The 13,677-nt window shown below is 50.5% G+C and overlaps 1 protein-coding gene across 2 annotated transcripts in view; it reads left to right on the top strand.

Moving 5' to 3' along the window:
• The window catches only part of KDM2B (lysine demethylase 2B), a 103,539-nt gene that overhangs the window by 86,144 nt on the left and 3,718 nt on the right, over positions 1-13,677 (top strand). For both annotated transcript variants that reach the window (XM_059485273.1, XM_059485272.1), the window contains exons 13-17: positions 1,585-1,809; positions 4,936-5,079; positions 9,438-9,524; positions 10,141-10,401; positions 12,178-12,854. In XM_059485273.1, coding sequence (XP_059341256.1) covers positions 1,585-1,809; positions 4,936-5,079; positions 9,438-9,524; positions 10,141-10,401; positions 12,178-12,854 — 1,394 coding nt within the window. The remainder of the gene's footprint in view (positions 1-1,584; positions 1,810-4,935; positions 5,080-9,437; positions 9,525-10,140; positions 10,402-12,177; positions 12,855-13,677) is intronic.

The raw sequence follows: 13,677 nt of genomic DNA, 5'->3' as shown, positions 1-13,677 counted from the left end.
TGCTCACACAGCACAGCGAGGCTCAGCCTGCACACAGAACAAAATCTGTTCTGGAGGAGTGGAATTAAAAACTTTGAAGAAATTTCTGCACCCTCATGGACTAAGTAGTGTTTTCTCCCACCTCAGTAATGATAGTCTGTAGGAGAGAAGACTTAAGGGGTCTGGCTCCTGACTTCGCTCTTCCAGCACTGAGATTCCTGGGATGAGGCTGTTAAAATATCAGCACTTCTCTGCAGCTTAGAGAAAGTCACTGGAGCTTTGCTAAGTCAGCTGGGAGGAAGATCAAATACACTGCAGTGTGGCTTCTTTACAGGGTTGTACAGCAGGACACTTGGGGAAGCTTTTGTACAACCAAGTGTACAAGAGATGTTTGCACATCTCTTCTTTTAAAAACTGTGGTGGAATTTCTGCATGGCTCCTTACAGCCAAGCTGCCCCTGCCTTGCTGATTGCCCAGAATTCAACAGAAACAGAAAGTGAAACTGGGTGGTCTGTTGGTCATATGCTGAGATGTGCAGAAAATGGAAGAGTTGTATAAATGCGAAACCAAATGAACTTTGCAGTCCTGTTATTATCATCTTTATGGAGAAAGCTGTCAGGGGTCAGTATGAGCCAAGCCAATTCTTGCATAATTAGCTCCATACAATTACTTGGTGTTTAGTGATGTCTGGCTTGAGCCGTAAGTTCCTGTGTGTAACAGGGAGTTTCTGATGAGAACACGAAATTTGGATGTCCAGAGTGAATATGTTGCAGTTAACCTAATCGTTTCAAATCTTTTCACGCTCCTTTAGTTTCTATCTTAAAGGTCATTGAAATCTAGACCTGGCATGCCCTTTTTAGCCTTTGCCCATCATCAGTTGGTGTTCTATTTTTGAGCACTTGTGGGTGTTGGATAGGAGGGGAGCTACCTTGGAAGGGTTTTGTAGCATTTGTGTTTTATTTCCTACTTTATTGCTTGGCAGTAGTTCATACTCTCCTGATTTTTTAGGGATACAACTGGGGGCTTGAGCCATTGGCTGAGTGTTTCTCTGCTGCACCTAACCACCAAATCACTTTTGCTGCTCCTTGGGCTCAGCAGAGGAAGTCCTTCTGGCTTAACCTGAGCACAAATCTAAGATACCTCTAGCCCAGAGCTCAGCACTGGCACAGATCTATTGACCCAAGCCAAGAACCTCACTTGGGACTTGATCTTGTGTTGAGCTGTGCCTAAATGTCTTTTCCCTGCCCTCCTGTTGACGTGGGCTTGTCCTGGCTTCTGTGTCATTTTACAGCCCATCCTTTCTTGGAAAGGCAGTGGAGCTCCTTTATGTCTAAGAGTGACCATACACATCTGCTGAGTGTTACCTGTGTTACCTCTGTGTGTAATTCACTAACAGGGGTCAGCTTGGCACAGACTCAGCAGGGAGCTGGATGTGCAGCTCACCTTGTGTGTGTGTGTGTGTCTCAGAGCTGACCCTGTGTGTGTTTTAGAGCTGACTTGTATGTGTGTGTCACAGCTGACCCTGTGTGTGTGTGTGTGTCTCTCCCAGCTCACCCTGTGTGTGTGTGTGTCTCTCCCAGCTCACAGTGTGTGTGTCTCTTGCAGAACAGGGCGGTGGGCCGGCCCAAGGGCAAGCTGGGCGCAGCGGCCGCGGTGAAGCTCGCTGCCAACCGGAGCACGGCGGGCGCGCGGCGGCGGAGGACGCGATGCCGCAAGTGCGAGGCGTGCCTGCGGACAGAGTGCGGCGAGTGCCACTTCTGCAAGGACATGAAGAAGTTCGGGGGGCCCGGCAGGATGAAGCAGTCCTGCATCATGAGGCAGTGCATAGCTGTAAGTGTGCCTGCAGCTCTCCTGCAGGGTCCTTTCCTCCTGCTGTGTCTCCTGGCTGACCAGTTTGGGGCTGGGAGCTCTCCCTGCCCTCCCAGCTCACATCTCCTTTCCCAGTGCCTCCCATCCCCCCCAAATCCTAAACCAGAATGCTACTAAAACTTAACAGGGCAGCTTTCCTTTTAGCAGTGTAGAGGTGGAGATTGTCAGTACATCAAAAATCAGCACTCAAGTCACCCTTAAACTCTGGGATATGGGGGAAAATGGGAAGAGTAGGAAGTTCTGATTCTAAGGACAAAGAGATGTGTTTGATTTGGATGTTGGAATTTCCTGAGAAAAGCTGCCCTGCAGTCATCTATGCCATGTTATCCACACAAATTAGGATGAGGGAAATCCTTGACTGACAGCCTCCAAGATTTCGGTGTTGATGACCCCAGCCCCAGGCTCACAGAGATCTGAATTTCAATTTGTTTGCTGTTACTTAGGCATAGAGCAGAGGGTCTGGTCTGGGTGAGGCAGAGAGCCATCAGTCCAGGGTCTTGTCTTCCTCAGGGACTGGAAATGGCTGTCAGGGAAAGAGCATCAGAACAGGGCAAGCAGGCAGGCAGTTTCCTGGGCTCCTGTGATACATTACTTAGGAGCTTCTCGAGTCACAAGCAATAGCATTCTGTTTAACAAATATTGACAGATTAATCTTCCATTAAGTTGTTCAAGCAGCTTTTGAGTCTGTAGCTGCCATGCTGACTTGTGGAGCTTCTTCTCGGGTCTCATGTCTGCAGTGACTCTGTTCAAGGCTAAAAATCAGCTTTAGTTTTTACTTTAATTCTTTAGAAGGTCTTGTTTATGCTGTTGTTATGGGTTTGGTTTTCTGTTGTTGTTGTTTTTTTGAGGAAAGGAATGTTGTTTATTCATAACTGAAATATCACCCTATCTATACTGATTTCTCTCATTACAGTTCCCTTCACTTAGTATTTGGGGCTTTTTCTTTTAATTCTTAGGAGATGACCAAAGTGGAGGGATTAAATGACTTACCAGTGATAAAAAACTGATAAGCACTTATAGTTTCCAGTAGTTGCTCCTGGTAGCTCACTCCATGTTCTGTGCCAAGCTCTGCACTGTTCCTGACACAGAGGATTGGGTTCAGCACTGCTGGATCTTTCAGTAAAGTACACAGAATATCCACCTTTCTGCAGAGTGCTTTTGCAGCTCAAGTGTCTTTTCTTTGAACACTTGATTTCCTGGAGTGTGGCATGAATTGAACAGCATGGATGAAGAATTTATTATTCTCCAGGGGCAAGAAATAGTGAAATCATGCTGCCTTTTTAGTGGAAGGATTAAATTAGGGCTGCAGTGTGCTTTCTCATCCTCACTGATGAAGGAAACTTTCATACTAAGCTGTTTCACTCTCAGTAACGCAGGCTGAGCCTTCTGGAGATGATCTGGGCTCTCTTCTAGCTGAATGTAGTCATTTTCTGTCTTCCAGTGAGGATTTATTTCTCTTCTGGGTGCACAGAGTTTTTCTTTCAGTTAGGACAGAGGTAGCCAGGGGTCTCTGATTACTTGTTCCACTTTCACATGCACTGACAGTGACTTCTCTGCACTTTCTAGGTTGGTGCAAATATCAGGGAGATTATTACAAATTCTTAAAGCAGCAAAGGCCCAGAAAATTAAGGAATTGAAGTGTTGTACCTTTCAAGGTGCTTTACATTTCTGTAAGCAGTCCTGTTGGCTTTGCTCTTGCTCTCTAACAATTCAGCAGTAATAATATCCAGCAGCTTGCAGCCAAAAAGACCCTGCAAGATGCTGAAGCTGTATGGAAGTAATGATCCCTACAGTTCTGGGACTGTGCTTGCCTTGGTTAATAACACTGACAATATTAACTAGACAGACTTTCATTAAGCTCAGAAGCCTTCAGAGAGCCCCTGGTGCTGCTTTTCAGAGAGCAGGAACCTCCTCTGCATCACCAGTTCCATCCATCAGGAAGGGAAGCAGGAGTGCCTGGGACACACTGCATGGACTGGGGCTGGCAGGACACGTTGTGACAGCCCAGCTGCTGCTCCAGCCCATCCAGGGACTGAGGACATTGCCTGGACACCCTCCCTCCCATCAAGAAAGATTGTATTGCTGTTTGCAAAGTGCTCTGTGCTCTGATGGCTCACACAGCTGGGCTTCCCCTGCCTGAACCTTGCTGAAGGATGCACTGTTGGTGCTGAAATTGGGGTTGGTGTGCAGGTATTTCCTTAGGGATTGATTCACTCCATCCACAAGAGATCCTTGCTGGGAAAGCCCCATCTCTGCTTCTGCTGTGTGGTAGTTAAGGACTGGCAGCCCAGTCAATGGCACTTCCCTTTGTGGGCAGCTCAGGTCCTTCCTTTTCTTCTTTGTAATGAGGTTTTTACCTTATTGCTGCAGACCAGAATTTTGTTAATCATTAGCAAAAAGGTGGCTTTTTAATTAGAGTGACGTTCAGTGTTTTGACATGGGTGACAGCTATGTGAGATGCTGCAGTTCCCTTTCTGCCTCAAAGAAAGAAAAAAATCTGTGTGATCTCACTTGTGACACTTGCAGGAGAGAATCCTCTTCCTAAGTGAGCAGAGCTTTTTGCAGTGCTCAGGCTGGGAGCAGGGCCCTGCATAATGGACTGACAGTCAGGAAAAGGGCTGGTCTTGGTTCTGTTGTGGGCTTGCTGTGAGACCTGGATCAGGTCCCGTAACATCTGTCTGCCCTGCCTGTAAAATACAGGAGCTGCCAAATTGCTCCTTGGATTGTGAAACCTAATGGATGGGAATAGTGCTGGTCTAGGGTGATTCTTTCCCCTCCCATTGTACACTGGTGAAGTGACTTGCATGCCAATGTCTGTGTCAGCTCACAGATTCAAGGAACCCACCAAAAATGCATTTTCATCCATCCCAGTAATGCTCCCTGAGCCTCTGTTGCTACAGGGTGAAACGTGTCCTATGGAGCTTGATCTGGTACCCAGCCTTAATTTGTTACAATTTTTTTTTTTGCCTTCATGTCAGTTTGCACAATAGTTTATCCATAATAAATTATGGATACTGTAAATGCACATTGAGCTCTGTGTTTCCATGTCTGCCATATCTTGATCAGTTCTTTCTGATCCCTGAACAGCCGGTGCTGCCTCACACTGCTGTGTGTCTGGTGTGTGGAGAAGCTGGGAAAGAGGACACTGTGGAAGAGGAGGAGAGCAAGTTTAATCTCATGCTAATGGAATGCTCCATTTGTAATGAAATCATACACCCAGGATGCCTTAAGGTGAGTACAAGGATGTGATACATGTTGGAAACAAAAGCTGAATTAGTTATCACCTTAATGTAAAAGTGGTGCACAGAAATTGGGAATGTTTTAGCTTTTCATCTTTGGACAATGAGTAAGGGAGCAGAGAGTTGGTGTGAGGAGCAGGGTGAGCTCTGTGGCACACACAGCCCTGACCAGCAGGCAGGGTCCTTGATGTAACAGCATTCCCTGGGACCCTGGCTTTGGAGTGTGTGAAGATCTTGTGGGTTTGTTTCTTTCTTTTTGCCCCTTGTTTAAGGAGGTGAGGTGTTTGAGTTGGGATGTAGGCAGAGCAATCTGTCTGTACTTCAGGGTGAGATATTCCTAAATCCTGAGCCCCACAAAGTACAGATGAACAATTGGCTGCTCATGTAGGTCCAGGCACAGATGTGCCTTAGGGGGACAGCTGGCTCTGAAGATGTTGGGGGCAACTGTTGGAGCAGGAGTGAGCTCTGGAGAACAGCCCGAGCCAGTGGCAGGCTGCAGGAGTGCTCACCCTTGGCTGGCTGAGTCCTGTGAGCAGCTGGATTCTTTGCTGGTAACAAAAATGTCATTTTGGGCATCTCTTCCTGCATTAGCCTTGAGAAGCTGCCTTGCTCCAGAGCTGGTTTCTTTCAGCTGATCAGCCATTTCCTGTTGCTGATTTGTTTATGGTTAAAGTGATTTGCCCAAGCAAATGTGTTGTGACATAGGGTGCCCCAAAAGCAGCGTTTGGGCCCTTCTGGGCTGTCTGGGAGCAGAGGTGTGTGTGTTCTGTGCAGGCCTGGGGTGAAGCTCTCCTGGCCTTTCATTTCTCCTGAGCTCTGCGTGCTGCTGCTCCCAGCTCTGTGCTGTCATTTATTAGAGCAGAATGTGGGGAGCTGGCAAACCAGAGCTGAGCCTCCTCCCTGATTCATGGAGCTGGTGCTCAGTTCCTGCCACAGATGGGCTCTGAAAAGGAGCTTTGCTTGTTTGGCGCTGCTTAAAACAAAACTTTGGGGGCTGATGAAGCAGAGGAAGGAGCTGCTCATTTTCAGAGGTACCTTAATTTTGCTTTTGCTGTTCCAGCCCTTGCTGGAAGGGCCCTGTGCACCCCATCTCTGCCCTTGCAGTGTCAGTGGCACCTCAGGGCTCAATTAGAGGACAGTTGTTGTCTAGTGGCAGCTCAGGTACGACTTCCTCTCCCCATTCTACATTTGGGACTAGCACAGGATGTGGGTCAGGTCTGTGAAGTCAGGCAGGGGCTGTTTGCTGTCTCACACATGCATGGTGCTCTGAGTGTGTTTTTGGTAAGCAGGAACAGCACTGCTTTGGCTGTTCCTGGCAATTAAGCGCTGGGAGATTTACTGTGTGCCTTTGATTTGGAATTCTCAGTGCTTCTGCTGAGCTGAAATGGTGGGTAACTGGTGCTGTTTATTTCCTGAGGCAAAGGAGCACTGGTAGAATTTCAGAATCATCTTGGAAGGTGAGATGAGACTGCTCAGGAGAACAGCAAAAGGAAGATGGAGCCTCTTCCTTAGATCCTCCCTTGCTCTTTATTCCCAGGTTCCATGATTTCCTGCAAGGCAGAACTCTGTGGGCATGTTTACATGCTGCTGCAGCCCTTGAGCCCTGAGGATGGAGCCCATAAATAGCCTCTGATGCAGCCCCGGCCCCAGGGCAGCTGCCTTCCTGTCCCACTGGGGAACAGCACCATGGGAACTGCTGGCCATCTCCAGCTGAATGTCTGGCACACGTGCTGCTGGGGGAGACTGGGATAAGCTGCATCAGGGCAGATGTCCTTTCCTGGCTTATTCCCCTGTGGAGTGAATTCCCTCCAAGATGCATCTCCCACAGCTTGTGTAGTTTGCTGCAGGGGGTGATTTATTCTCCAGGGCAGGTTGGTTGTGGTTTGAAGTCCATCTTCTTCCAGCTCCCTGGTGAGGCTGTTCGTGTTCTGGGGGTTTTTCTCCATGAAGCAGCAGTGCCAGAGGAGCTCTCTGAGGAGTTACATTAAGGGTGGCTCAGGTGAGCCCTGGCACACTGAGCCTTGAGGGGGCCCTGGGTGCCAGAGCACCTGCAGAGCTGGGACAGTGGGGTGTTCCATGTCCTCACAAGTGTCACAGGAGCTTCCTGACATCCTCCTTTCCTTGAAAATACCACACCAACACAAAAGCTTGTTTTGCTGAACGGGTTTCTTATGAAAATGATCTTGGTGAATTTCGCAAGCACAACGCTGCTTCCAGAGGGAGCTCATGAGATTTTGGGATGAACACTGCCCTGCATTGTTCCACAGTGCTTGAGTTGAACCAAGAGTGGTGAATTTTTCTTGCTTCATCTCAAATTGCTGGCATTGCTGGCTAGCATGTCTGAGTGCAGCATCTGATGCTGTTTCCTTAGGGAGAGGGGGTTCCTTTCTCCACTAGGAGCCTGTTCTTTTCCATCTCAGCTGAATGTGCTGATAACAATGGAAGTGAATATGTGGGTGCCTTGTCAGAGCAGCAGGGATACAGAGGCCTTTCCCAGCCTCAGCCCAGGTGTGTCTCACTGCCTGTGTCAGTCTGGGCACTGCCAGAATTCATGATCAGCATCCTGGGGTCTCCATGTCCCTACAAGAGGAGTCCCCAGCAGGAGCTGTGGTGCTCAGGCCTGAGCTGCTGCCCTGGTGCTGCAGGTGGGTTTCAGTGACGCCTCACGCTGTGCTCAGACACCCACCTGCTGTTTGCAGCAAACACTCAGAACTGGCTCCCACCCAGCCTGAAAGGCTTGGGACAGATTCAGTGGCAGGTTTGTGTGTGTCTAATTAGTTTGCTTACAGTTCCTCACATCTGTTCAGTTCCTTAAACTTCACAGAAGGGACAGAGCTGTAATGCTCTCCCTTCAGCAGCACTTGTTCTATATTCAGTGCGGGAAATAACTTGTTCCCAACTTGGGCTTGGGCCAGGAATTGTTCCCCTGAGGCAGAGATGTATACAACAACTCCTGGAGTATCTTACACCTACCATGGGAAAGAAGGTTCAAAGGCACACAGTTGTGATAAAACCAGTATTTAAATTCTGCCCACTTGATTTACTTATTTATTAACTCCAGTCTTGCTGAGAGACTGACATGTCATCACTCTCACTGGATGGTGAAACTAGAATGGCTGCTGTCTGGCTCAGGGACTGGAGGAAGCAGTTCCTAAATCCAAGGGCTTGCTCCTGCACAGCCAGTTCCCTTTCCCTGCACGGGGAGGAGAGGAGGAAATGTTTGAGAAACATGAAAAATCTGCAGATCCCTGCCCGTGCTTGTTCCTGTCTCCTGCAGCCACTGTTGCTGCCAGTGCCCAGCTGTTAGTCTGGACACTAACTAGCAGCAGGTTTTCGTTGTCTACAATAGTAATAAATCAATATTTTTCTTTTTTTTCCAAGTTATTAATTTCTGAGTATGTAATGAAACCCTTAAGTGGGAATGTGCCATCAGTGAGTGTGTGTGTGTGTGTGGAGGGTATATCTTAGCTCTGCTTTTCATTCACAGAAATGTCTTTCTGAAATGTCTGTTCCCTGTTTGGAAAGCTCCTGTGTGAACATCCAGACAAGAGGAGCATTCCAGCTGTGTAGGGCAGGACTGTGCTTTTGCTGGAGTGTAACAACACTGAACATAAGTTTGTTTCAGACAGCAGAATGTCAGTGTTGGAGGTAGTGATGAAGTCATCAGCCTCTCCCTTAGCCTGCCTGAGGATCTGGGGTGTGAGAAAGCTGGAAATGCTCTGGTGTCCATCTGAATGAACGTGCCTGTTCTGAGCTGCCTTGGCAGCACCATCCCCATGGGCTGGAGGGCTGCAGCCTGGCACTGCTAGTTCTGATCCTGAAAGAAAAGTATTTTAAGGAACACTTGATTACAGTGCAGGGTGCCATGCTGCTAAAAATGCCCATGGGGTTAATGCAGAGGAGAACATGGATGGGAGAGCCCTGCCTGTGCAGGGACCAGGCTGTGCCTCTGGGGGACTCAGGGCTGGGCTCTGCAGAGCCGAGGGCTGGGGGAATTTGGAGAGGGTGCAGTCACAGCCCTGGGTGTGGGGCTTTGCTTGGGCTCTTGGGGAGTTCTCTGTTGCTGTTCAAAGAGCAGAGTGTGTGGATTGGGATTGTCACTGACCTTATGGAAGGCCCAGGGCTGAGCCCTTTGCCAGATGTGTTTGGCCAGCATCTCCCCCTCCCACATCATCGAGGGGCGGCTGTGCAGCACACAGGGCTTGCCCAGCACCCGCAGGATGGTGCCTCTGCTGCCTGGGAGGGCTGCAGTCCCTTCCAGAAAACAAGGAGCTCTACAGTGTGCCTTGGAATGATCCTCACCTTCCTGTAGGCCTGTGCAGCTGAGCTGTGAGTGTTGTGTCTCCCCAGGTGAAGGAATCGGATGGTGTGGTGAACGATGAGCTGCCGAACTGCTGGGAGTGTCCAAAGTGCAACCACGCAGGGAAAACTGGAAAAGTGAGTTTAATGGGAAGAAGAGGTGCTGGAATGAGATACAAAATCTTAAGCATTCCCTGTAGCTGATAGATAGACTTCAGCCCAATACCAGTTTTTTATTTTGTGCTTAATTCAGGTTTTGTTCTTAATGAATAGGATGATCTTTAGGGTCCCTACCAACCCAAACCATTCCAGGGTTATGTGGTTCATTCCATGATGATTCTGTGAGTTGAAGGAGATGAGCTCACAGCTTTCTGTTCTACAGTAATTTTTGTATACTTGTACCAACACTTCAGCCAGCATCTGGGCAATATTTAGGTTACTTCTGTGCACTGCTGCATGTTAATTTTGACAATGAAAATTCCTGAAATTAAAAATTCACAAGCAATTATGCAAAACCTGGAGTGTCTGTTGGAATTAGTGAAACACTTTTCTTTGCAGACCGAGACAGACACTTGCAAGTGTGTAGTTAGAAAAATAACCTCAGGAAAATTAAAACTTCTAACTCCTTACTAATAATTTTGAGTTAAAAAGTGGCCAACCCAGCAGTGTTGGAGTGCTGGTGGCAGTGTGAAGAGCTGGGAGATGGATAAGGTATAAAGTTGGGTTTGTGTTTTGTGTCTTTCTGGCGTACAAGCAAAAGCGCGGACCAGGATTTAAATACGCGTCAAATCTCCCGGGCTCGCTGCTGAAGGAGCAGAAAATCAACAGAGACAACAAGGAGGTGCCAGATGCTGCCAAACGGAAAGGGGACTGCGAGGAGACCCCCAGGAGGAAATCAGAGGAACATTCCAAGAAGGCTCCGGTTGACTCCATCCTGAGGAGAAAGTCTGACGAGGTGCATCTGTGGAGGAAACGGAAATTCGAGAAGTCCCAGGAACCCACGATGAGGAAGCGGGTAAGGGACAGCCCCTGCTGAGGGCTCTGCACAGGGCCTGGCCTGCCTGGGGCTGCTGCTCTGCTCTCCTGGCTTGGAGCTCATCCCCAGAGGAACTGGGAGTTTTTGTTGCTCTGGTAAAAGCTGCTGGTGTGACAGGACAGTGGCTTGAACAGGGACACTCAGGTTGATGTTCAGAGGCCAGAAACACTGGGCTATGGCTCTTGTTTTATTCAAGATACTGGAAATCCCACTTTAACTGAAAAGTCTTTACAAGGTGCTCAGAGTAGGAACAAGGTGAAAATCAATTTTTCATGGAAGCCTTTTCAGGTCTCTCCACGTGGTGGCGCCTGGCAGCTGTTTGGGGCTGGTTTGGGGCTGTGCCACCCTGGGCAGCCTCTGGAAAGGACACCTTGGGGTGCCTGCAGAGAGCAGGAGCTGCTCCCAGCACTTGGGGAGACAACTTGGCCCTGAACATGACAGTCAGGACTCTCAGGCCAGGCAGGGACACTGAACCAGATTCCAAAATGTGGTACTTGGGATCTGCAGAAGTGCTGGTTTGCAGAGGCAGAAATGAGAGCTCCAGTTTACTGTGTCTCATGACTAAAGTGGCTGATGGCTGTAAAGTCAGAATCAGTGGCTGGACAGGTGTTGCCTGGGAAGCTCCCAGGGTGGGAGTCAGTCAGTCCTGCAAGGCTGGACAGTGGGAATGCTGCAGGATGGCAAATGTAGGGATTTGGGCTGCTCTGGTGGAGAGAGAGCAAAATTCACAGTAGCAGGGATTCACAGGGGTGCAAAATTCACAGAGGTGCTGGGAGCTGCACTGGCCTGGTGCAGTAATGTTTTATTCTAACCTGTCAATAACTTACTGGGACTTCTGCCTTTCTATGGTAATGTAAAGGCAGGGTGATCAGCTTTCTCCACCATGCACCATGGCCTGAAACTTGGGAACACAGCCACTGCCTTGATCCAGTTTGTTTATTGGGAAAGCAAAAGCAGGAGCCCTGTGACACAACAAGTGTGCTCACAGCAGTTCCCTCTCCTTGCCAGTCCAGACCTCCTTATTGGAGCTGTTTCATTTTAACAGCTGCTGACTTCTTTCTTGCATGTGGTGATCAGAGTAGGCTTGAAGCCGTCCCAGGCCTCGGTTTGTGTCTCTCACACAGCCTGGTGAATCAGAAGGGTGGATGAGGGGGGAAGAGTGCAGAGCAGTTTGCTGGGAGCAGGAGCTGGAGCAGGAGGAAGGTCCTGTCACATTCCCTCTTGTGCAGGGATTGGAGGGGATGGCCGGGGTTTGGTTGGGTGTGAAGGAGAATCTGAAGTCTCTAAAGGAGGCTGTGGGTGTCCAGCAGCTGGGATGGCAACTGTGATCCCAGAGGTTCTGGGAATGGCCTGAGGGCACTTGGGCAGTGTTTGATGTGGGTGCCCAGTGGATGTGGCCCAAACCTGGGTTCTTGTGGCCTGCTGGGGACAAAGCTGTCCCTGGTGTGCTGCTGATCTTCTGTGTGTAAATGATCCACTGGGAGATGGGCAAGGCCTTGGAGTGAGCAGGAATCTGCAGGTGAATCAGGGCAGTTGTCACTCCTGGAGTCCAGTGAGCCAATAGCTGAGCTGCTCATCCCTGCTGCCTCTTGAACCCGATACCTTTGGCCGTGCTGGGACGGGGCTGGGCTGGGTGGGGCTCGGGGCTGGCAGGGGGCCCGGCCCCGGGCAGGGCTCCTGTGTGGAGCATCCGCATGGAAGCGCTGCTGGAAGCGCTGCTGAGCTCCCACAGTCAGCCCTGGTCTCTCCCTGCAGCGGCGATCGTGGAAGGCCCCGGATGAGCGAACCGCCATGATCAAACCCCTGCGGCGCCTCAAGCAGGAGCCCGAGGATGAGCTGCCCGAGGCACCCCCCAGGTCCAAGGACAGCGACCAGTCCCGCTCCAGCTCGCCCACGGCAGGGCCCAGCACGGAGGGCGCCGAGCCCAGGGACAAGAAGAAGTTCAAGATGAGGAGGAAAAGGCGGCTTCCCAATAAGGAACTGAGCAAGGAGCTCAGCAAAGAGCTTAACCAGGAGATCCAAAAAACCGAGAACAGCCTTGCCAATGAGAACCACCAACCCATCAAATCTGAACCGGAGAGCGAGAACGAGGAACCCAAGCGTGCGTTGAACAACAGCGAGAGACTGCACAGGTTCAGCAAAGGGTTGAACGGGACTCCCCGGGAGCTGAGGCACCACCAGCTCATGCCCAGCCTGCGCAGCGCCCCCCGGGGCATCGCCCGGCCCCCGCCCTCGCTGTCGCCCCCCAAGTGCATCCAGATGGAGCGGCACGTCATCCGGCCTCCTCCCATCAGCCCCCCTCCGGACTCGCTGCCCCTGGATGACGGGGCAGCCCACGTGATGCAGAGGGAAGTCTGGATGGCTGTCTTTAGCTACCTCAGTCATAGAGACTTGTGCATCTGTATGAGAGTTTGCAAGACCTGGAACAGATGGTAAGGAGGGCGGGACGCGAGGTGTGGTGGGATGGGCACGGAAGGACAGCGGGTGATGGAGGCACCGGTGTCGCCTGGGGAGGGCTGTGGGCTGTCTTGGAGCTCTGGGGAGCCCAGGCAGGAGGGGTGGCCGGCAGACGTGGCAGTGGTCTCACGTTGCTTTCTCAGAAACAGCAGATCCCAGCGTTTCTGGTGGAGCTGTGTGTCAGACTCGGCGTCAGCCTGCCAGGCTCCAGAGCAGCCTGTGCTGGAGTCAGACACCGCAGTGTTCCTGCTGCTGGAACAGCCAGCCTGGCTCAGTCTTGGTGTCATTCTGCCCCAGGACTTCCTGACTGCCAGCATTTGTGCAGTTCAGTTATTAAATACCCACTGAGATAGTGAGGATCCCACCGTGTGCTCCTCACAAGGGCTGTGCTGATTGTCTCCCTGTGGAGGGTACGTGGAGAGCCAGCCTGTTCCCTGTTCCTGTCCCTGTGCCAGCAGAGCACATTCTGCAGGAATCCTTTGTTGGTGCTGTTTGCTCACAGCGTGTCCCTTGTGCTCGGGCACTGTGTGGCCCTGACACAGCTGAGGCTGCACAGCAGCAGCAGCAGCTTTAGTGCAGATTTACAGGTTTCAGTGACCCCTCAGAGCAGCCTGGTGGCTCTGCTGACTCCTGTCCCACGTTCCTGCTGTGCATAAGGACAGACACACTGGAACAGGCTCCTTTCCAGCACAGCCTGCTAACAGCACACACAGAGTAGAGAGGCTGATAATTCAGTGTGAGGTGATGTGTGTGGAGTCTTCTCCGTGGGCTGCTTGGTGTCACTGAAACCTGCCAAAT

Source organism: Ammospiza nelsoni, chromosome 18, assembly GCF_027579445.1.
Source record: "Ammospiza nelsoni isolate bAmmNel1 chromosome 18, bAmmNel1.pri, whole genome shotgun sequence".
In the NCBI taxonomy this organism is placed as follows: Eukaryota; Metazoa; Chordata; class Aves; order Passeriformes; family Passerellidae; genus Ammospiza; species Ammospiza nelsoni.
Note: the sequence above shows the minus strand (reverse complement) of the source record. Positions and strands in the feature narration are given on the sequence as shown.